Raw genomic sequence first — 23,211 nt, 5'->3', positions numbered from 1 at the left:
ATAAAAATGAAGATTTCTACGTGACAAACAACACATACATGTAGACATTAATTTGTTAAAACTTTATTTCTATAACAAAACACTTGCAACTGAATTCCTAGTGCAAATACAAAAATAGTTTTCATCCAACAACAGTACTACTTGTGATTCCAGTTACACATCTGATTTGACTTTAACATAATGTCTATATTTTTCTGTATTTGATACTGAAATGTGTCCACGGAACAATACAGGCTGCTATTGAGCCCCCCAAAAAACCCTGCTAATTCCTTAGCTTTTATCATTCAAGTCTTCATCTTTTTGGGTGGGGGTTCTTCGCCGCTATCTTCTAAGGGTGGGGCTGGCGGGACACTGAAGCCCTCTATCTGTAAAAACAAGGTTTACATAAACTAACTTGAGAAAGCACTCCAAGAAATTCTTTTCAATGCCTTAACATATTTACGTAACTGTTTCAATGTCAAATTATGATTTCAAGGACTGCTCTTCATATAAGCGGCATCACATACAAATGTACATATATCGTTTCTGTCTTTTTATTTGAGACACTTTTAAGATAGGCAGAAATCTCTGATGAGTTTGTAGCTCTACTGGTTTGTACTTCCTAAAATAGTGGAAGCAAGACTTGAAAATTTTTTTTTTAAGTTATACATTTACATCTTGATGAAATCCAAAACTTTAGGAGGAATACCACTTTTTTTAAAATATAAAATTGTACCAAACATGTAGGAGGTGTTGAAAGAATTTCACAGAAATTTTAATAACTCTGTCAACATTGTTCATCAAAATCAGAATTTTAATATTAAAGCATAAATATATATCTTTGTGTAGTCTATTTGTATGCCAAGTTCATTTGAAGACAAGACTATAAACTGCAGGAGTAGGATTGTTTGAAATATATTTACAGACAGCTACTGTGAAATCATTAAAATTCATGGGGCCAATTTTAGTGGATTGGTAAAATTTGACAGGTTTGTGGGGACGTAATTTCATGTATTCACTCATCTACAAAAGGAAAGATGATTCTAAAACCCTTGACTATTAATTCATGGAGGATGTAAATTCGTGGATGAGAGAACCCACAAATTGCACCAATACTGAGCCACTATGAAATCTGATGATTCCACAGTATATGGACAGATTAACAGACAGACAGATATCCTACAGTACAGTAAGATCATCTTTTCTTCAATCAGTAGAGCCACTGTAATAAAATTGTACAGATATTTACAATGTAATTGGAAGAGAGGGCTGTACTTATGTGCTTTTATTAAAATCACAGTCAACTGAAATTTATTCAAAGTTTATATACATGTATTTTGTTAATTAAAATTCAGTTTATTCATTACTCAGTGACAACAGTACAAGGAACAATATACATGTATGTATTTTACAAAATTGAGATTCAAACCTTAGGTTCTACGAGTTTTGTCTGTAACTTGAGGTGCTGTACATTGGACTGGTCTATAGTCAGCTGGACAATGACTCGGTCAAACACTCTAAACACAACATTCCCACAAGTCTGACTGTGCTCCTGTAACAGGAAAATACATGTTTACAAAGGATGGCTAGAATTAATGTTAAATATAGGTCAGATTCTGACATAACTAATCTTCTTGTACATTGAAATCAACTCATCTTCCCCTTTGACAAATTTATTCCATCAATATCTAGTTGAAGCATAGTATATGATGAGGCATGTGCAAAATATTTTAAATGAAAATCCAAACTACACAATGTTTAATGACAAACCTGTTCATCATATTCAAATGTAACAGCCTTGGAGTCCAGATAAAGGGTCGCCTCAAGTCCATATTTAGGAATAAGGATCTGAAGGGCATTCTTACGCACAAACAGGACATACCCTTCATTATCCACCTGTCTATTTTTGAAGAATATCTAACACAGAAAAAAATTTCCAATGAAATAACTGAAGTTATTTCTCACTGACATGTACAAAGAAATTTTTGAGGAGGAATATTCTAATACATTCTGTTTTGCCATATATACATGTATCTACAGTACATGTGTTTACAATGTTCTTTCTTTCACTCTAAAGACTACATATAATCAAGACTGCTCCTTAACCCTATCTATGAATGTATCAATAGCACAGTTTCCTATTATAATATTGACCTAGCTAGCTATACGGACCTTAGAGAAAAGCATACTGTAAACCAACTTTTATTCGCGTGCGAGAAATATTCGCGAGTTTTGCGACCTTCTTTAACTCGCGGATATTAATCGCCTTGAACCATTTATTTTGCTTTCTATTTGTATAGAATAATATCTCAGTCGCGAAAATTAATCATCGCAGATTGATTTCAAACTGACGAATCGTGAATAAAAGATGACGCGAATAATAGTTGGATTACAGTATCTATTTATCAGAATTCAAACATATCTCCTATAGTTTCATTGCTTGCAAAATTTAAATTTGATGTTAATATGGTAGAATATCAAGCAAGGGTACTTACATGTGTATGAAGGTTGACCGATGCCCGACCTGCATACTGTGCCATCTTGTGACGATAGTTCAAATTATTGCACACTGCCTGATAAATCAGAAAATTTCAGTTGCACATGTACAAAATGTTTTAGTATATTTTACAAGTATATTATAAGCAACATAATGGTACAGAAAAAATTACACATTGTCACATACCTGTGTTTTATACTTGTCTGTTAGCTCTGGATAAGAAGCATCTGCTCCAATACAAACGGCCAACAGACGGTGAACTATGATATCAGAATACCTACAAAACAGTTTAATCCATTTGATACAGCGTTTATGTTAAGAATCTCTTAGCATATTCATTTATTTTGACCTTTGAACTAGATTTGATAAATCTGGTAAGTTAGCCAGTTTGGATCTACCTTCTGATTGGTGATGTAAAGTGTGTGTAAATCTCAGCAGCCAGACCGTAGTGAAGATATTCAGTGGGCGGTAACATTCCGCTACAGAAATACACAGCCTGGGTCATACACCGCGTTGTCATGATCCTTAACATCACATTAAAGTAAGGGTCATCTGGTATAACAGCTCTCTCCAGACTATCTGCTAGAGCCTTACCACTGGACACATCGATCTTAAAGCCCTACAATGACAGAAAATGACTCGTAAACAGCTGATCACTGAAGGAAACCCAACTGACAATCTTACCACTGGATACATCGATCTTAAAACCCTACAATGACAGAAAATGACAGACAATCTTCTTCTTTGAAACAAAGAATTTCCAGTGCAACAAGCTAGGAAGATATTATATTAAAATTACCAGATAAAAGACCAGGAAAGAGGGCACATAAATTAGAGCTGCTTTTACTTGTATATACATGTATACCGGTACTTTTTAATACCTTTGACTGAGCTGCTTTGATTAGGGGGTCAAAGTTTGATGGTGGGGGTATTGGATGCCTCCTCAGACAAGAACAATCAGGGAATTCCTGGAGGGTCTTCTGTGCAGTTGACACATTGGCTAATAACATAAACTCCTCAACCATGGAATTAGTGTCTCTAATAAGGAAAAAATGCTCGAAAGTTAAATTCTCTGTAAAATCTAATGAGTTTGCCAAAATTAACTCGTATTTCTGGATCAGTATGTACATATACAAAGTACACATCGTTACATTTTTTTTTCAGAGTCATATTGTTTCAAAAAACTGAGTTTGGTGTAAGGACAAGGACAATATAAAATTTCAGTTGCATAAAGAGCAAGTCTAGGAATCTTCACTTTAGACCTGTACAATAAGACAGGGGCATCAACGGTAAACTACCATGTTCTTAAAATAATTTAATTTCAAGAGATCATATAAAATCTTAACCTCTGTAAAACAGAACACCTTAAGGAGGCTTGGTATTCTCTTACAATTTTAGAAGAGCAAAACTTTATATGGTTTATATTTACATTTCAAATTTCTTTTTCCAAGATAAAACTACAAATGATAAAAAAACTTGATTTTTTCATAAAGCTATTGGTTCATAGAAAGGCGTGGTTAAAAAAAAATCACCTGCAGGGAGGGAGTATGAGACATAGAGCTACAGAGAAGTGGGCGGGGCTTGGATCAAGCACATTATTTACAGAATCATGTAAAAATGAGAAATAACTGTCTAGTATTTTTGGTTTTATGATGTGATCAAGCAATTTGCTTGCATGTTAATTTTATGCATAAACGCCTTCCGCATTTTGGCAAATTATCACGCAAGCCAGTTGCTTGATCACATCATAAAACCAAAAAAAACTAGACAGTTATTTCTTCATTGAATAAGCCAATGCAAGTTTGCATAACAAAAAATGTCTATAAAATTGAATATTCTTTATTAAAGGGTCGGAATTCTGCTTTAATTATTTAATTAGCTAAAATCCCAGGACATTCGATCTCATTTTGAATATTATTAATGTAATTTATAGAGCATTAAAAAAGTGTGCAAAGCACAGCTAAAAATCCTACTACTAGAGTAATTGACAAAAGAGTTAAATTCCACGTAATCTAAACAATCGTTATCAAGGGAATCATAAGACTGACCAAAAGATCTGATCAGCTAAAATGAGTGCACACAGCTGACATTACAATACTGTAGATCACTAAATATTTGCGACACCTTATTTTCGCGAGATATGTATTTTGTATTTATAAGGCAGACAAAAATTTCATGAATTCTGGGTATTGTTGTATATAATCTGTACTAATGGAAATATACACGAGAATGAAATTTTCTCCAGCAAACCGTCTCATGTAATAACACAAAAATAAAGTTCTCACAAATAAAAAGTGATTTACAGTAATCAAATAAATTTTTTCTTAAAAAATATGAGTAATTGCATTAAATTTATGTACCTGATTTGTTTTGTTTCTACATCAATAGGATCATGAGTCTCACTGTCAATTTGGAACCTCACTTCATTAGAGGCTAAAGTTAATGCCCTGCACATAGAAAGAAGAGAAGAGAAATTAAGTAATTCATCCATATGTTATCATTAATACCAATTTTACAACACCATGACTGTAAATAACAAAGCAGAACTACATGTATAATCTGTTGCTATTATATCCTACCCTTTATCAATCCTCTTTTTCTTTAGAATTTTAGCCAGACTGTTGAGATTTCTCAGGCTTTTGGTGACAGGATCTGACATCTTTGGGTCATCAATTCTCATCTGGGCCTCAGCATAAGTTAATGCTGCCTAAACAGTAAAATGAAAATCATTTATATACCCATACACTGCTCCTAGACTTTCAATTTTTCAGCTGTTCCGATCAACAAATACGAAAACTCCGTTCTTTGTACCTTAGATTTGATGACACTCTTGGTACACCTTGTTGTCACAATCTCTGCATCATGGGTCAATTCCCATATGACAGAAAAGGCAAATCTGAAATGAGAAACATTGTATCAGAATTATACGCCCCCTTCCAGTAAACATGACAGGTATAGCATTAGGGTCAATCATAACAGTAAACAGAATTTATTTTTCCAATATCAAACACTGTTCCTCATTTTTCCTCTTTAAAAAAAATATTCCTGTCCTCAAATAATCTTGTTGATATATGTATGTATTGATACGTATTACATAAAAATACATGTACATGTATGTAGGTTCTGTCTGAGGATTACGATCAAGTATAGAAGAAATTAACGTTTACCTTTCCACGTTGGATCTTAGTGAACACAGATTGGAGCTCAGCAGTTCTGGTACCATATCTATTCTCTGTTTAAGTACAAAGCTATAGGTATACTTACAACTGAAAATTACATTATAGCACAGTGCTGTATCACCAAATGTTCACCTTATTTCATGACATAGTTATTTGGCATATACATGTATAACCGAAAATAAAATTCTCATATTTTAGTTACTGCTGTATATAATCTTTAATTATTCAAATATACACTAGAATGAAAGTGTCTGAACAGGCAGTCTCCTGTAATTACACAAAAATAGTTTTCACACAAAAAAATTGATCTACGAATTAGAGAATTTAAAGGTCATATGTACTTCCTAGTCAGGATTCAGTAGATGCTACTGTACATGTAGATCATGTTATTTTCATCATTTTGATAATGTACATGTTTTTAATGAGGAATATTTTAAGATACTGTCAGGTGTTAACCTTATCTGTAAGATACACTGTGGTTCCTCTTCTCTCTGCTTCTTTATCAATGGCAGTGCCAGGCCGGATAAAGTGAGACACATCTGCTATGTGAACACCAACCTAAAGCATAAAGGAATTGTTTGTATTAATAAGCTGTATATGAGATGTCTGTAGCAGAGATGACCTTCTTTAATTGTTTTATTACCTCTAGGTTTCCGTTGGGCAGATCTCTACAGTGTAAGGCGTCATCAATGTCCGTACAGCCTGGAGGATCCACGCTACAGATGTCAAGGTCACGGAAGTCTTCACGCCTCTCCATGTCCTATAGATCATAATCGTACAAGTTAAAAATTGTCACAAAGTGCTGAAAAAAGACCGAAATAGTAAGTCTACAATTTCAGAAGCATAAAAAGGATTAAATTGGGGGGAAAAAAAACAGGACAAAGGCACCTGACCTCTTTTGTGATTTCCCATGGGAGTTTGGGCAAACAGTTGAGGACTGCTTCTGAGAAGCTGGCGTGGGGGATATCATGCTCTAACAACAGAACTTCATTCTCTGTTTCCTTGTCTCCAACATTTCCCAGCTTCCTTACAAAGTGTCCCTACATTAAGATAAAATGTTATACATGCATGTACAGTACAGGAACAATGAAGTGTACATTTTTAAAATCCATTCCATTCAGTATATTCACCAAGTTTTATCAGTTAAGGAATAGCTATCCTCTGTCATTTCACTGAACGAAGTTATTGGTAGCGCTTATCTCACAAGGTTTAACTACACTGATCACAGCAGTCAACAAAGAAGATATTTCTCTTGTTAAACCAGCATTATCCAGCTCAAATATTATGAAAGTAGTTCATTTTTTGAAATTTTCTCACTTTGAATACTTCAAAACTGATAAATCTCATGAAACTTCCTACAACATCATGGCATAAGCCAATCAAAATGTAACCAACATACTGCAACAGTAGCATTTGAAGTTACATTTATTTAATACTTCTTGCACTATTCAAAACATTTTTTCTTCCTAATAACTGTGCATGTGGACATTGTAATACATACGGTTCATCTTACAAAATTTAAAATTTCAGGGGAAATTATTGAGAATTCACATGGTTAGTATCTGTCATCAAAATAAATTAATGGACATGTCAATATCAAAATGAACCTTGGATGTCAAATAATGAAGAGACGTGGAAATCAAGGTATGAACGGACATGTGGATACAGTGAAACTTATTTATTTCAAGCACAGATAGTGCAAATTTATGGATCTAGTGAAGTTTTGTGGGATGCCCAGAAAAATTCTTAACAATTTCTTGTAAAAAATTACGGTTACATTAAACTCTGATATGACAAATTTATGGATTTAGCGAATTGATTTTGAGTCCCGTACAGGTTTAAAATAATGAAATTTACATCTTTTATAATGAATGTTTTCAAATCTCAAAATTTAAAACATCAAAATGACATTCTTTTTTATAATAAGTAATATGTAAAACAAACCTGTGGATATCTAGAAGTCCTTGGCCAGCTGTCAATAGCCACCACAATTCTCTGGCTCATTAAATCTGCTGCTTGTCGGGTCTCTATTCTAATTTTTGGAATTTTCTTATCTGCAGTAACCACCAGGTGTCTTGTAGCCTTTTATCAGAAAACATGATAATCAAAAACTATTTACATGTACCAGGTACTCTCATTTTTGTTCTTGAAAGTATTTCTATCATTATTATTTAATACATGTACTACATGCACATGTACTTCAAAATATCAAATGCATGAAGATGAGGGAAATCCCATTTTAGAAACAGAGGATATTAACAACTTTATACAGCATTGTTATTATAGAGTATAACATTGGTATACCTGTTTTAGCATTGAGGGTTGTAACATGCCACAATACTGCCTCCAGTTTCTCTTTATAATCCCCACAACTTTGCCTGTAGGTTGCCGTAACTCTTTAGGAACCTTCCTACGCTTCTTCTCCAAAGTCTAGAAAACAGGAAAGTAATTCTAAGAAACACGTAAATTTTCTTTAAATTTGTGATTCTTTAAGGTTTATATTTTTTCTTTCCTCTCCTCCACAGACAATCAACTAAAGATTACTGAAAATCTATCAAAACTACATTTTCATGTACAGTTGAACTTCGGTATCTTGAACATGGATATCTCGAACACCATGGATATGTCAAAGTAATATTGAAGTCCCAATTACCTATTCTTTAAGTATTTTACCCTGGATATCTCGAATCCTCAGATATCTGGAAGTTTTTTCTTGGCCCCATCGAGTTCAAGATAAGGGGATTTGACTGTAGATTGTACCAGTACATGTAAATTTTTTACACCAACATTTCACAGGTAAAAGTAAATCTGTACACTCTCACCTTTTCTTCCTCCTCTTCATCTGTATCATCCTTATTTTCCGTGTGGACAAGAATCATGGAAGATGGACAACTCCAATCCTCTTCCTCTAACATCTCCACGGCAACAATGTCATCATGGACAGCTCTGTTCAAATGCTGAAGCCCTTGTATGAATATCTGAAGCAAATTACAATTACACACTCATTGATGCTTACATAGAAGGAATAAAACCTGGGATCAGTGTTACGTTTTAGCATAAAAATTTACCATTTTTTCTTCCTCAGACACACTGACATTAGCCTCAGTGTAGTTTTCTCTACTAGCCATGAACTTCCCTTGTCGATATTTCCCAGTTTTAAGACCTTTCTGTATAACTGACAGGGGGAGGTGTTCTGGATACTGAACTTTATCACCTGAAAACTGATTATACACAAAATCCATTACCGCTGGGAAAAGAAGGAACTTATTTTCTAGCACACTAATTTTCAAAAGGTCATAATCATATTTCAGATGTCCCCTTTTCTTTTAGTCATTGTATTTGTACAGGAAGTAGCACTGTGCATTGATTTCAAGGTTAGTATATCTTTATATTAAAACTGACCACTTTAGATCCGGCAAGTGACAACCTGTCCACCAAATCTTTTCCATCTTTTAAACTTCTCACATACTGGTGTACTGCAACATTGTCAGATACAGGCTGATTAATAAAAGTCACATAATGTTGTTTTCTGTTTAGTACCTATGAATACTTTCTAAATTTCTATGACTATAAAAATAGTCCATGATAATTTACAAATGTAAATAAATTCCTGAAAGTTTCCAGTGAAAGCTGCTTTAGATGACACTACATCAATACTACATTTATATGGAGAGAAAAAGTTTTCAAAATCTTTCCTGAAATGGTCTTCACTGCAACAAATATAAAATTTCAATCAGGACACTGAATCCTTCTGTTTTCTATAATAAAAGTCTGACTCACTTGTGTAACTCTTTAGACCTTGGTCCAGTGCTTTCTTTCGATTGTCTGCATCATTGGTCAGTAGCAGAGTTTGTATCTCTCCCTGTGTGTTTGTCTGTAAGTGCTGGTTGTACCATTTAGCAGCCTCTCTGATCGCCCGGTCATTCCTGTCATTAGAGGACTCGCCGGGCTCCCTCTCTACATAGGTATGCCTAAAAGTAATGAAAAAGTGTTGTGTCTAAATAGTGCTGAAAAAAGTTTTTGGTGCACACTTAGATTTCCCAAATTTTAAAGCTAACTTTTCTCATGTATAATTTATCTTATTTTTTTCTTAAATCAGCAAATTTCACTACTAAAAACACCCTAATAAAACTGAAGAGTATATTGCATATTAAATTTGAGATATGGAATGCTTTAACTATAATGGCACATATATGGCCAATATGTTTAATCATTTAAAGTCTGATCTTGAAATATTCCCAATAAAAAGTCTCTAACAGGACTATAGCTCTACTGGTTTATACTTGTAGTTTTCCACTAGAACTTGCATTTTTTAGCTTTACATTTATAGAATGTTTCCTGAACTTGTACTAAGTTTTTACTGAAATCAAACCAAACAGTAGGAAAAGTAGCATTTTAAAAGAATTACGTAGCTTATTCTATTTTTAGCTACTAAAAATCTTGAAAATACTCTTTGAATATGCCATGCTGATTTATCTCACTTGTTAAACTCATTACAGAAGCTGTAGAAATGTTTATCTGGATTACACAAGATGTCTCTCAGTCTCTTATATATTGGCAGACTTCTGTGGCGAACCTGCAAAATATGCATGACAATAAAGTTTTAATGCTTTTATAGTTACTAATGATATATAGAATTGCATTTAACCAAGTAAAGTTCATGGTGTTTAAAGACTTTTTCAGTACAAGCACAGCTTACTTTTTCAGCACAGCTTACCTCCTCTAGAACTGTCTGAAGTATAATGACATTCCTTATTCTGGGATCCTCAAGTACATCAATCTATTACATAGGAAATAAAAATAAATGTATCCATGTGTTATAGTACATCAATCTGCTGTATACAGGGAAATATTCATCCCAATTTTATTTTGGCCTACTCACAGGTGAGCGAATTTAAAAAGGGACGAATTCAAAGAACACGGTAGCATTTCTTAAACAGAACTGTAACTGGGTGAATTTAAAATGGGGCAAAATTGTTTGCGAATGTAAAAGAGCGAAAATAACCCTGTATACAGTATTTCATAGGAATATAAAATGCATCCATGTGTTATAGCACATCAATCTATTTCACAGAATATATAATGTATCCATGTGTTAAACTACATCAATCTATTTCACAGGATATAAAATGTATCAATGTATTATAGTACATCAATCCGTTTCACAGAATATAAAAATAAAATGTTACCATGTGTTATAGTACATCAATCTATTTCACCAAAATGTATCCATGTGTTATAGTACATCATTTTTTTATTTCACAGTAAATAAAAATAAAATGCATCCATGTGTTATAGTACATCAGGCCATTTCACAGGATATGAAATGTTTCCATGTGTTATAGTACAAACTTACATCTACACAATGTAATGAAGCTTTCAAAGATTTTCATCTTTTCTGGCCCAGTGGTTATTGAAAAGAAAATTTTTAAAATATTTCATTAAATTTTCTATAACTCTTATTATCCCCCTCGAAAGAGAGTGTGACACTTCATTTGAATAAACTTGAATCCCTTTTACCCAAGGATGCTTTGTAGGAAGTTTGGTTGAAATTAGCCCAGCAGTTCTTGAGAAGTCAAAAAAGGTGAGTAGTTTACAGATAACACATGCCATACACCCTTCTATCGGTAAAGCTCACTTGACCCTTCAGCTCAGATGAACTAAAATTTACTCTTTTACATATTATAATAGGTGTGTATATCAGGTTGGGCACTGCCCAACAAACGGTGGTTTACTATAGTATATATGACCATGATCCAGTACATATAACTGTGTTCAGATTATCTGCAAAAGACTGTAAAAAGCTAGAAAAATGGAAAATTGAACGAGCAACAATTCTAACCTGGTGTAAAATGACATTAGTATCTGGGCACAGAAAATGTAAATCACTGCACATTTCACTCTGGCTGGTACAATCAGCTTCTAAAGTCGAGGGTCCCTCACATACGATACAACTTTCAGCGCCACACGCTATGTCATCTCGTAAATAGTGCTCACGAACAATCTTTAAAATTTTCCCTGTTTTCGTCTTCTTTATAAATGTCTTAGAAGTGAGCATTTTCCCCTTATTGAAACTTTGTAAACTTGAAAATGTCAGAAAACATGTGTTCGTTTTACAATTCACTTTTTTACCTCCAAACATTAGAGAGGGATTTAAGGGCTATTGTACTTTGTATCATTCGAAATAGCTTTTTTTTTCAGTGAATAGTTAACATTCAATCAACATATTATTATAAACATTATGAAATACTTCGTGAAATAAATCATAAACGTTTTTTTAATAAATTCATTGTTATATTACAAAAAAGAAAGGAAACAAAAATGTTCTAGTTACTATAATCGAAACGCATCTCACGATTATTCTCTATCTGTCAAATGTTTTAAATTATGAGCGATTAAATGCTCAGTAGAAGCGTAGGATCAACGACGGTGCAATCGATTTCTGCTTCGTGGAAAATAAATTAATTCACGAAATGACGACTTTTAGAGTAACAGCAGATGATTTCCATAGATTGGAGTCGAGATTTGATTCGTTGCGGAATGAAGTAATGTTTTTTAGTCAGTGGCATGAACCCTTTGAATTTGTATTATTTATGTGTTGCCTGCAAAGAGAGAGAGAGACTTAGAGACACTTTGTTGCGATCTGTTCGTTTGTCTGTCATCAGTCTTCGAACCCCTAAAACGGAGAATACCCCAATTTGTACAAAAAATCGCACCTTAAATTATTGCAATAGTGGGTGCCAATCAAAGAGCCCTTCAGAAAACTACCCAAGTCAAAGAGTCCCCCTCCCCTTAAATTTAGTCTAAGAACCCCATAACTTTGGTTGAAGCGTTCCCCTAGATTTGGTTAAGGAGCACCCTGACATTATTTTATACAATTTAATTGTTAAAAACTATCCCGAAATATTTGTCAAAACGTTCCAAGTACGGTGGTCAAAGCGCCCCTGACATTTTTGTAGAAATTTGTCGTTACAAAACCCTCCCCATCATTCCCTAAAAGCTCGAGCTGGATCCTCAAACGCTGGTAAAATTCGGGGGGGGGGTGATATTTTAATTAAGTGATACTGATGAACTTCTTAATTATTTTTTAATTCTAAAATTTTTTTCCCTAAATTTTTGTTTAGAAAAATCATCAGTGACAAATTTCTATTGCATTTTGTTTTATTGATTTCACTGACCATTTAATGTAGATGTAAATGTATGCTCATAGTATATTTTTAGATTGAATTGAAATTTAAGTTGCAATGAATTATTATTGAGGCATTTTAAACAAAAGTTAGAGGTTGCTTTGACTAGCATTTGATGAATTTGTATAGATTAAGAGTGATTTTCTGTCAATTCTATGGGGCACTATAACTAAAACTATTGGATACTTTGACCAAAATGTCAGATTATTTTTATAAATATTTTGTTATGGGACACTCTGGCCAAAATTAGGGGGTGTGCTTTGATCAAGACTTGGTACTTTTTTTTAGGGATGTCAGCAATTACCCGGTTAACCGGGTACTCGATCGAACGTCCGAGTATCGAATACTAAAAATGGTACTCGGTTACTCGGATATGTATTTTTTCTTATTTCAAAGTACATATTTTTATCAAAATCTTATCAAAAAATAACTTAAATATGCATAAGGATAATTAGCGTGTCGTTATCTACACATGTAAACACCCGTTATCGCCTATGGCTGTGTATATACAATAATTAGTGACCAATCACCTGGTAAACAGCTGTTCTCACCTATTGTGGTCCTTTTTTTTATGGCTTCAATGATTGTTTTTCAGTGAACATCGTTTAATATGGTCTTTTATCTTCAAATCATTTTTACATTATTTAGTTAATATACGGCAGCGAAATCGGACGTGCATAGAAATGCCGCTACCCACTTCAAAATAAGTAGATTCAAAAAGTTTCCATAGTGTAGACTAGTGATCCAAGCAACTTCCGTTCCAGTCTAATCATCACAAACCTGCGTAACAGATTCTCCTCCTTTTGCATTGATGAAATAGATCCTAAACAAGAACTGTAAACCATTTGTAATTTTTGATGTATTAATTGCATCATTTGTGTTTATCTAATAAATAAATTTCCGTTGGACTCCATGTTTATATACATGTACATTCATAAAACGTGATTAAAACAGCTTTGGGGTTTTACAAATTAACAATTAAAAATTAACAAACTTATATTTACATTTTTACCGAGTACCTGAGTACTCGATCGGAAAAACATCTGAGTAACCGATTATCAAAAATTGACCAATTTGACATCCCTTCTTTTTTAAAAAAAATTATTTTTTATGAATTATGTTACTGGGCTTTTTGACAAAGTCTATTGGATGGCACTTTGATCAATATTTGGGGAAGGTTTTGACTGGGGTGGGTTTTTTAAGGGGGCATATTGACTAGTATTTGCGACAGTGTGGTTCTAGAATAAACAAAGTATGGGGTTAGTTCCCCTTTCATTCTTGGATCTATGTCTCAGAATATTCTTTATTGTGTATCCATTATTTAGTACCGGTATATACATGTAGTTAATTTATTATAATTTTTTGGTATCATTGGCCTTTATTACCTTTCACAAAACAAAATTATTTATATGTGCACTTGTTATAACCAGTAAAAATCAAAGTATTGGCCCATTAATTTATATAAAGAATTAGTCTTAGTAGTTATTGAATTTTCATGCAGAATTCCAAAACACTGCTTTTCTTTAAAACACTGTACTGTGCTGACTTCATATAAAGGTATATGCAATTTTTGCAAAGAAGGATTCCACTGCTAAAATTCAATTAATATTACATGTATTTGCAGTATATGGTTTGCAAAAGAAAGCTAGAAAGCAAATGCCAGGCTTTGTTGATCCTGACCAAAGAGATGGGACAGTGTAGAAGTGAAAGGGACCAATTTAAACTGATGGCTGAGCAACTCCGTGAAAGATATCAGGGTCTTAAAAAGCAATTACACGGACAGGTAAATTGTAAAACGCAAGGCAGTTACCTCACTGTAACAATGTTGCTAGTGGATATGGTAACTGGGCCAAACGTGATGTGTGTTTGTCTGTATGTCAGTATGTGGATCATTGTTGTCAAGTCATGATAAAGAATAAGATGTTCAGAGGAAGAAATATAATGATCTTGTTATGAGAAGATAAAGATCAAATCTTTAACAAGTGGTGTTAACATGATTTAAAGAAGACTGTTTATATTTCCATTCTTGATACAATGACACATGAAATTATACATGTACATTACCAATTCATTTTAATAATAAAAAAGTGTTTGGAACCTACATGTATACCTGTGTTTGCTTTACATATTGCCTATAACAAGAGGATTTTTATATATATTTAATCAAGGTCAAGATAAAATTAATATGCAGCTCAGAATTTTTATTTTACTATACACTAATGAAAAATTTATAAGAGCTGATACTGAACATGGTAAAATTTGTTTTTTATAATGTAAGATACAGACATGAATGTGCAAGTAAATGTAGTTCTTGATATAGGAATGTTAAAAAGTCATTATTTTCTGTAATTCTGATGAAAAATAATGTCATGTACCATGTATGTTTCAGATTCCTAAAAACTTTGATGATAGCAGAGCTGGTCTGCACAGGCTGGGAGAGGTAATTGATCAGATGCTATAGTGTTATTTTATATAAGGACTTCATGAAAGTAAGATTTTTAAACTAGTCATACATGTACATTTCCTGACACAAACTTTGAGTTTTGAGATTTTACTTTCAATCTATTCAAGGTACTTTTATTACGTACAAACTCTAAACAGTTCTGTTTATTTACTCTCAAGGTGCCTTCCCAAGCTCTTCTGGTTGAGTCAAGAGAACACAACAAATGTCTACAGTTTGAAGTAGATGATCTTAAGCAAAAATTGCAAGATGCAAGAGGTGACATTAAGGTAAAGTGAGAAATGAGGCTTTGTTAGTACTTAGAAACCTGTTACACAGTTTTCATTAATGATGTCATTTTAATCTGGCTCTCTTGTACTAATGATAAATCTTTTAAATGAATTTTTAACAAAACAATACACCATGAAATATGTTTATGCGTGTCATTGAAAGTACTTGGATCATTCTCCAGGTATTAAATTAGCTACTATAAATAAAATCAATATATAATTATCTCTAATAAATCTATAAAATTGTTTATTTAGCTGCTGAGAGAACAGATAGCTCGCCAGAGAGTAGGGACTACAGACGAGGGAATCAATACCAGACACTTTCCTGCTCATGAAAGAGAAAGCCTTGTCAAACAGCTAGAAGATTTTAGAGTACAGGTACTTTTTATTTTGTTATAATTTGTGCTTTAAAGTAAGATTTATTGATGAATTTATGATGGACCATACATATTTTCATTGATTGTATCATTAGATTAGTTGGTTTGCATTGACCTTCATAATCAACTTTTACCAGGTAGTTGCATAGACATTGACTTGTATAATTCCAGTACACACAACTTGAACGGGACCTGCAGCAGGTACTTGATGAGAAACAAGAGCAGGAAACAGAAAGAGATGCATATAAAACCAAGTATGAGAGACTGAACCAGGAGTTAAACTACATACTGAAGGGCGACGAAAGAAGAGTGGTCGATCTGGATGCACTCATAATGGAGAACAAGTATACAATCACCTTTTTTGTTTTAAAAACAAATTAATATTTTGTTAGATTACTTGGATTTTAGCTTGATTAGCAATAACAGAAACAGAAATACCATGTTACTTACAGACCAGTATTTTTTTGTAGGTATCTCCAAGAAAGACTGAAACAGATGGAAGAGGAAAAATCCATTGCCATGGCAACTGTTTCTAAGTATAAGGTCTATAAATTGAAAAGCTTTGTAATGCGTATTGAGTTGAATAAAAAGAGACTATTTAACCTCATAAATTTTATAAATCCTTACTGCAGACACTTTTGGAGAGAAGAAAAATGAAAAGTGCCATGAAATTAGGTCAAAGTCGCAGTGGGGGTCTTATCATTTCTCAGAAACAAGGTGTGTTTAATTGCTTTACTTTCATTTACATAACCTCACAACACTTACATGTATATTTAAGATGAAGACAAAAAATTCAAAGATTGTTTGCTTGTTTTCAGTACAACAGTTTTTAGAAGATAAGGGTGAGTGTTCGGTGACCCCTCAGACTGTGGCCGATATCAAAGCTTTAGCAGGTGCCCTGCTGGACACAGTCAACGACAAAAACTTGGCTCTGTCTCATCAAAGAAAAACAAATAAGTATGTACATTTATTACAATGAAGGCCAACAGCAGATAAATTGTATGCATTAACATACATAACAACTCGCTTCAATGAGCTTTAGTGTGATTTATCTTGGCACAATTACTAGTTGCCGTAAGTTTTAACATACATTCAAGTATGATATATGCCCATTCCATTTTCCTTCTTTCTTTTTGTCATCAGAATTTTAGGAAACCGGATCTCTGAACTAGAGAAGAAAATAAAAACATTAGAGGTAGCGGGACTTTGGAATATTTCACGTAAGTTTACATAGCTTTTTAAGTGAAGCTGTTCTTGAAAAAGTACACTGAATTTTATGTCATAAAGCAATTTCACTGAGCAAGTGTTGGTAATACTTCATTAATATCCAAATTTTCAAATGAATTTTTTGTAAACAGCTGCCACAAATTTGGGAAAACTGAAAGAAGAATGTGAGGAGGTCAGGACATTGATTCCTCAGCTGTCGCAGTCCAGTGAGGATGGAGAAGGTTCATGCATGAATTACCCAAGTACACCAGGATCCAGTGGAAGTTCATTAAACAGCAGTCCCCAGCATTCTGTCAGTGCCCCCCAGAATGGCAGTCCCACTCACAGAACAGATGACTCAGATAAATCTAGTCCTGCTTTCAGTGGAAGCTCATTAAGCAGTCCTCAGCATTCCAATACTGACAGCCCTACAGATAAAATGGATGAATCTGATAAATCTAGTCCTTTAGACTCATTCTGTGACAGTGGTGATAAAACTAGTCCCCGTGAGGGAAGTTCAGAGCTATCTTGCTGTGATACAAGCCCCATGCTGCAAAGCCTGGAGTCTTTTACCAGTATTAATTCTCATCAGGAGACTATTGATGTCATAGCTGGTGAGATGTCTTCACCATCCTCACCAGAAAATAGTCCCAGATACATTTCAACCCAATCTTCAAATAGTACGAGTTATTATAACACTGTGGAATCACCTAATCACAATGCTAGAGCCAACTTGGAGATGCTTGGTACAGATGATTTGGATTTAATCCCGGAAAAAGAGACTTCTGCAACAAGTCATAAAAGAAATCTAGGTCAGTATATAATAAGACCAGAGAAATTTTCAGAGAAATTAATTATTTCAAAGATTTTTAGACATTTTAAAAACTCATTGTATGTTTAGTACATGTTTACCATATTTTGTTCCTAGTAGAGTATTCTTAAAACAGAGACTCTGAAATATTTATACTTACATGTTTTGAAGTTGTTCATTGTTTGAGAGGTAACTGAAAAAAATTATATTTTCTTTTTTGGTGGGCCAATTTTGAAAATTAGTTCCATATTCATTAGATTTGCATATCTCAGACTTTATTTACAGATAAAGATCTGCTAGAGAGCGAAGAAAATGAAGAGCTGTTAACCGCTTCATCAAATGAAGGGGGACAACTCTGCTTGGAAATGAATGATACAGAAGAGCAAATCAACCAACTAATGGATGTAATGACAAACAAAATGGTCAGCGTTAATCAGAGGTCAACAGTCAAGGACATTGGTCAGTCAGATTCATTTAATAGATCAGACTCAAATTATGAGGATGCTAAAGAATCCTTCGATAAACCATTGCTAAGTAAAACCGAAACACCAAGAGAAGACCTAAATGTTGAGTGCTAGATTTAAAGGCCAATTAATTTTTTCCTTCTTTTAATCATAATACATTAAGGAAAAGCCAGTATCTGTATTGATATGTAAATTGAACTGATTAAGTATCAAAGTAATCCTCAGTAGTTTTATGAACTTTTTTCTTTTTTTTGCTTCACGACTGCCAAAGCATTGTATGGTTTTGATCTTGTCCTTTCAGTTCTTGCATCTACATATTGTAAATCTAAACTAATCTTATAGTGCAGAGAGAAATTTTGTCATTTGTGGTCCAGTATTTTTTAGCAACCTCCACTTATTGCTGCTAATCCTTTGCGAGGTGCAATTTTTTCTTAATTAAATTTCCTTAAAATACATGTACATGCACCAGTAGATACATGTATAACTTTTGACCAGTGGAACTTAAATTAGTGCAGTTTTGATTTAGGCTCTTTATTTCTAATGAAGAAAATTTATAATATAATTGAATAAATGAACATTTTTAAATATTTTTAACATTTTTTATATATAATACGAGGGCTGTTCAATAAATTATGTCCTCTGTCCCCGGAAAGAAATAAAAGACGCTTTTCAATGATTTTGTCTAAATGATTTCCCTTGAATATGCTCCTTTAATTGAAACACATGTCTCTAATATATTTATCCAATTCCTAATTGTTTTTAGAACACATTTTTGAGTATGCCCTTCGTATACTGGAATATGACAGATCCTATGATTTTCTGGACTTGTTTCTTCTTTTTGAAAGGTGTTTTTTTTTAAGTTTGGAAAATGAAACAAGTCGTAGGGTAAAAGATCTGGCGAATTTTGTTGGTGTGACAAAACATTAACTTTCTGTTTATCCCCAAAACTCTTTTACTGTTCAGGACGTGTGGATTTGGACGCTGTCATGAAGAAAATTAATGTAGTAGATTCCAGATTCTGGTTCCTTCTTCTCATAAACCTTTGGATTTTTTTTGCAAAAATTTTGCTTTCTTGACTCGTCCAGAAATTAAACGGCCTCCCCAAATAAGAATCTGAACACCAAGGCCACTACTATTGAAGAAAATGGCATATAAAACTTTCTTTGTGCTCTTGCAATTCTTTGCTCTTCTCAGACCCTTGCTGTTTTGGTCATGTGCATCTTGTTGTAAATTTTCCTTTGGGGTTCAAAATAATGGATTCAGGTTTCATTATATCTGTTAGAATTTCAGACAAACTTGGATAACTACAATTTCTGATTTAAAAAAAAATTATTTCGATATTGTTACATGCTTTCGTTTTCACTCATTTGTCAAAACATAGGGTGACCATTGAGTACAAAGCTTTTTTACTGTCAATTGTTTCTTTAAAACAGTGTGAACTACCCCCAAAATTATGCCTACCAAATTTGCTATGCATCTTAAAGTCAATTTAAACATCATCAATGATTATTTGTTGAATATTGGCAAACATTACATTGGTTTTGTAAGTCCTTGTCACCAAGGACGGTACCCATTTTGTATGCCCATTTTATCATTTTTGATCATTGAAATCCACCTGCTCAAGTGTCTATAAAACAAACATTGGTTGCTGTAAACATTACATATTCAGTTAATACATGTATTATTTTTGCATTCTTAACAAGTTTTACAGAAGTTTTACATGAAGCCCATAATTTCAATCTTGTTAACCGATTCTTTACCGTTCATTTTTAATGCAGTGTCTCGAATAACCTTTGTTTTCCAGCTTCTCACAATGAAACTATATGATAAAACGTGGTCACATAAATGGTTATCAATTTATTAAAGATTCAATCATGAGAGAAAGCCAAGGTTAATGTACTAAAATATTTTCTATGTTGAACATTATAGAGTTCAGGACATAATTTATTGAACAGCCCTTGTATTAAAAAAAGAGACAATCAGACAAATGACTAAATGTATGGACAGCTGAATATACAGGTATATGTATATACATGTACTTAATAAACATGTATAAGAATTTATTTAGCACATAAAATATCAAACATACTTAATGCCATTATATCTAATTCAAATTTATTATACATGTACATGTGTTTGGTTGTGAAAAAACACCCTTTGATCTCCATTTCACTTGTTCTCATTTACCGGTATTCTGTTTTGCAGAAGTGTTTAATGTTGTTACACAACTTTTTATTCTTGTTACATATATGTTCCCAAAATGTAGTTTGGAAATATACTGTATATTATTTTATCGTCTCCTGTTGTTGTTGTTGTTGGTGGGTTTTTTTTTTTAGCTCACCTGAGCTGAAAACTCGAGCAAGCTTTTCTCGTCACATTTTGTCTGTTGTCTATCTGTCTGTCTGTCTCTCCATCTGTAAACTTTTCACATTTTTGACTTCTTCTCCAAAACCAATCAGCCAATTTCAACCAAACTTGCCACAAAGGATCCTTGGGTGAATTGGATTCAAGTTAGTTCAAATGTAGAGCCACGTCCTCTTTTAAGGGGAGATATTTAAGAATTAAAGAAAATTTGGTGGCATCTTTTAAAAATCTTCTTCTCAAAAACCATTTGGCCAAAGAAGTTGAAACTTACATGAAACCTTCATTACATAGTGTACATGTAGATTCAAGTTTGTTCAAATCATGACCCCCAGGGGTAGGGTGGGGCCACAATGGGAGATCAAAGTTTTACATAGGAATATATAGGAAAAATTCTTTTAAAATCTTCTAAAGAAAAGCAAAGCCATGATTAATCATATTGATATGGAAGCATTCTCAGGTAGTATAGATTCAAGTTTGTTCAAATCATGACCCCCAGGGGTAAGGTGGGGCCTCAATGGGGGATCAAAATTTTACATAGGAATATATAAGGAAAAAATCTGCTGATGAAGAAGAACACGGCCATATTGACTCAGGGGAGCATTGTGACCCACGGGCCTTTTGGTTTTTTTTATTTACCTCAAATGTTCTTAGAAACTGAGATGAAATTTTTGAAGAAGAATACAAGCATGGTGTGTCATTGTGCGAACAAATGTAATTGTGCTGGCACCTGCATGTAAAAGACAAAAACTTTTAATAATTCAAATACCGACAATTTTCATACTTTTTAATGAAAAGTTGTGAAATGTAGAATATACAGGTATATGCAGACATGTACATGAAGTGTTTAAATAAGATGATTTTCTTGAGCTAGTGCTACATGAAGCATGAAAGCATAATCAATTTTTCATGGTTCTAATTGGCTGACAAAAATCCTTATAAATTTCAAGCTTTTTTGACAAAATACTTTGAAATTTGAAATATTATTGGAGGTAAATATTGCTAAAGACTGCAAGGAGAAGTTTATGAAAAGCTTTAAAAACACACATGCATTGAACGGAAATCTGATTGAGGTTTTAAATGGCTGAATTTTTTTTTTATTTTTCAGTCCAAGATTCAAAAAGTAGACCTTTTGTTATAATAGTGTCCATATACTATGAAACTAAAGTGATAATTCAAGGGCATACATGCATTTTTGCCAAATTCTGATTGACTAGTACTCAAATGATCTTTTTTTCTCATTTTTCATTGAAATGTTTTTACACATAAAATGCAAAGCACGCTTTTATTTAAATATATACTGGTAAGTTTTGAGTACCAGAGGTAGAATCACTAAATGCAATTTTTAAATGGGATGAAATGGGATGAGATATGTGTTTTCACAACATATTTAAAATTGATGAAATATTCCCATTTTGCCACGTTTACTTATTAATTTTATTTGTTGATTTGATTTCTGGAGGGTTATTTTTATTGTTTTGTTTTTATATTTATAGTCATCTTAATTGTCAATGGTGGACACGGCATTACTTATTAAGTAACAACACATTCTTTTTGTAGATAGGTCACAAGTGTTTACATTGTAAGATGTTATTGTTATTACATGTACATTTATAGTTACTTTTACAGATTTAATTGTTTAAAAATAATGATAGATCTGATTCTACATTTAAATATTGTTGTAATTGAGGAGACAGCAGTTGTTATTGTGCACTTCCTTGTTAGGTCTTTCCACCTTTCTGTGGAAAGACCTATTGAAATTGTTCTGTTTATTATTATTATTATTATTTTTATTATTTTTCCGCCGAATGGTTTTTTGTTTCAAAAGTTATCAAAAAGATTTATGGTCCATAAGAATGCACTTCGTAAAAGATTTTTATAGTTGACCCTGCGTATATGAACTTTGACCCCTCAAGGAGTTACAACCCCTTTCGCAATAAAAGCTTGTTATCGCTACTCCTTCGAAACCTTACACCGTAGAGATACGAAACCTTCACTAATGTCTTTGACTAATTTAGTAGACTACTCAATCTATTCAGTGCGAAAGGTTGCAAAAACCCCTTTAATTAGTTATTGCCCCTGAAAGTTTTTGATGGTTACGAATAATTATTTTTTTTTTAAACGATTAATTGTAGAGACATGGGACCAATGGCATTGGCATGTGTGACCTTTGACCTTGAAATTTATATAGAGGTCAAAGGTCAAGGTCATTCAAAATATGAGAAAATTAGCTGTTTTAATATCTCTTTTGTCTTTCAACATATACTGAATATCTTTGCATCTATAATATGTCCTTCTAAAACTATTTCAAAGATTTCATTCTTGTCCCCCGAGCTTGACCCATTCAAAAGTTGTCACCCCTTTTGCAACAAAACCTTGTTATCGCTACTCCTCCGAAACCGTAAACCGCAGAGATTCCA

At 33.3% G+C, this 23,211-nt stretch overlaps 2 protein-coding genes across 2 annotated transcripts; one reads left to right on the top strand and one right to left on the bottom strand.

The window, feature by feature from the left end:
• Positions 1–47: 47 nt before the first annotated feature.
• On the bottom strand, positions 48–11,728 carry LOC133197508 (exosome complex exonuclease RRP44-like). Its single transcript, XM_061333583.1, has 23 exons — positions 11,498–11,728; positions 10,373–10,435; positions 10,137–10,231; positions 9,436–9,626; positions 9,058–9,131; positions 8,724–8,876; positions 8,478–8,633; positions 7,960–8,085; positions 7,600–7,737; positions 6,549–6,695; positions 6,299–6,415; positions 6,112–6,213; positions 5,644–5,708; positions 5,288–5,372; positions 5,056–5,183; positions 4,837–4,923; positions 3,358–3,514; positions 2,875–3,095; positions 2,663–2,753; positions 2,475–2,552; positions 1,750–1,896; positions 1,409–1,531; positions 48–365 (listed from the first exon to the last, which is right to left on the bottom strand). Exons 1-23 carry the CDS (start codon positions 11,711–11,713, stop codon positions 285–287), a joined length of 2,841 nt encoding a protein of 946 aa, XP_061189567.1. The 5' UTR covers positions 11,714–11,728; the 3' UTR covers positions 48–284.
• A 341-nt stretch (positions 11,729–12,069) lies between these two features.
• Positions 12,070–18,667, top strand: LOC133197507 (rootletin-like). The gene is made up of 12 exons (XM_061333582.1): positions 12,070–12,200; positions 14,467–14,625; positions 15,232–15,282; positions 15,465–15,572; positions 15,828–15,950; positions 16,121–16,293; positions 16,420–16,492; positions 16,582–16,666; positions 16,768–16,906; positions 17,093–17,169; positions 17,308–17,967; positions 18,252–18,667. Exons 1-12 carry the CDS (start codon positions 12,129–12,131, stop codon positions 18,542–18,544), a joined length of 2,013 nt encoding a protein of 670 aa, XP_061189566.1. The 5' UTR covers positions 12,070–12,128; the 3' UTR covers positions 18,545–18,667.
• The last annotated feature ends 4,544 nt before the right edge of the window (positions 18,668–23,211 follow it).

This window comes from Saccostrea echinata, unplaced genomic scaffold (assembly GCF_033153115.1).
Source record: "Saccostrea echinata isolate AGI-Se365-2 ecotype Australia unplaced genomic scaffold, CSIRO_AGI_Sech_v1 ptg000030l, whole genome shotgun sequence".
NCBI lineage: Eukaryota > Metazoa > Mollusca > Bivalvia > Ostreida > Ostreidae > Saccostrea > Saccostrea echinata.
This window is presented reverse-complemented; position numbering and strand designations above follow the sequence as displayed.

Coding starts and splice junctions, on each gene's coding strand:
- LOC133197508 (XM_061333583.1), bottom strand. CDS start 11,713: ATGCTCACTTCTAAGACATTTATAAAGAAGACGAAAACAGGGAAAATT. Junction 7,738..7,959: donor AACCCTCAATGCTAAAACAG/GTATACCAATGT, acceptor TTCTGATAAAAG/GCTACAAGACACCTGGTGGT. Junction 5,184..5,287: donor AGAGTGTCATCAAATCTAAG/GTACAAAGAACG, acceptor TTTACTGTTTAG/GCAGCATTAACTTATGCTGA.
- LOC133197507 (XM_061333582.1), top strand. CDS start 12,129: ATGACGACTTTTAGAGTAACAGCAGATGATTTCCATAGATTGGAGTCG. Junction 16,667..16,767: donor TATCATTTCTCAGAAACAAG/GTGTGTTTAATT, acceptor GCTTGTTTTCAG/TACAACAGTTTTTAGAAGAT. Junction 16,907..17,092: donor CATCAAAGAAAAACAAATAA/GTATGTACATTT, acceptor TTTTGTCATCAG/AATTTTAGGAAACCGGATCT.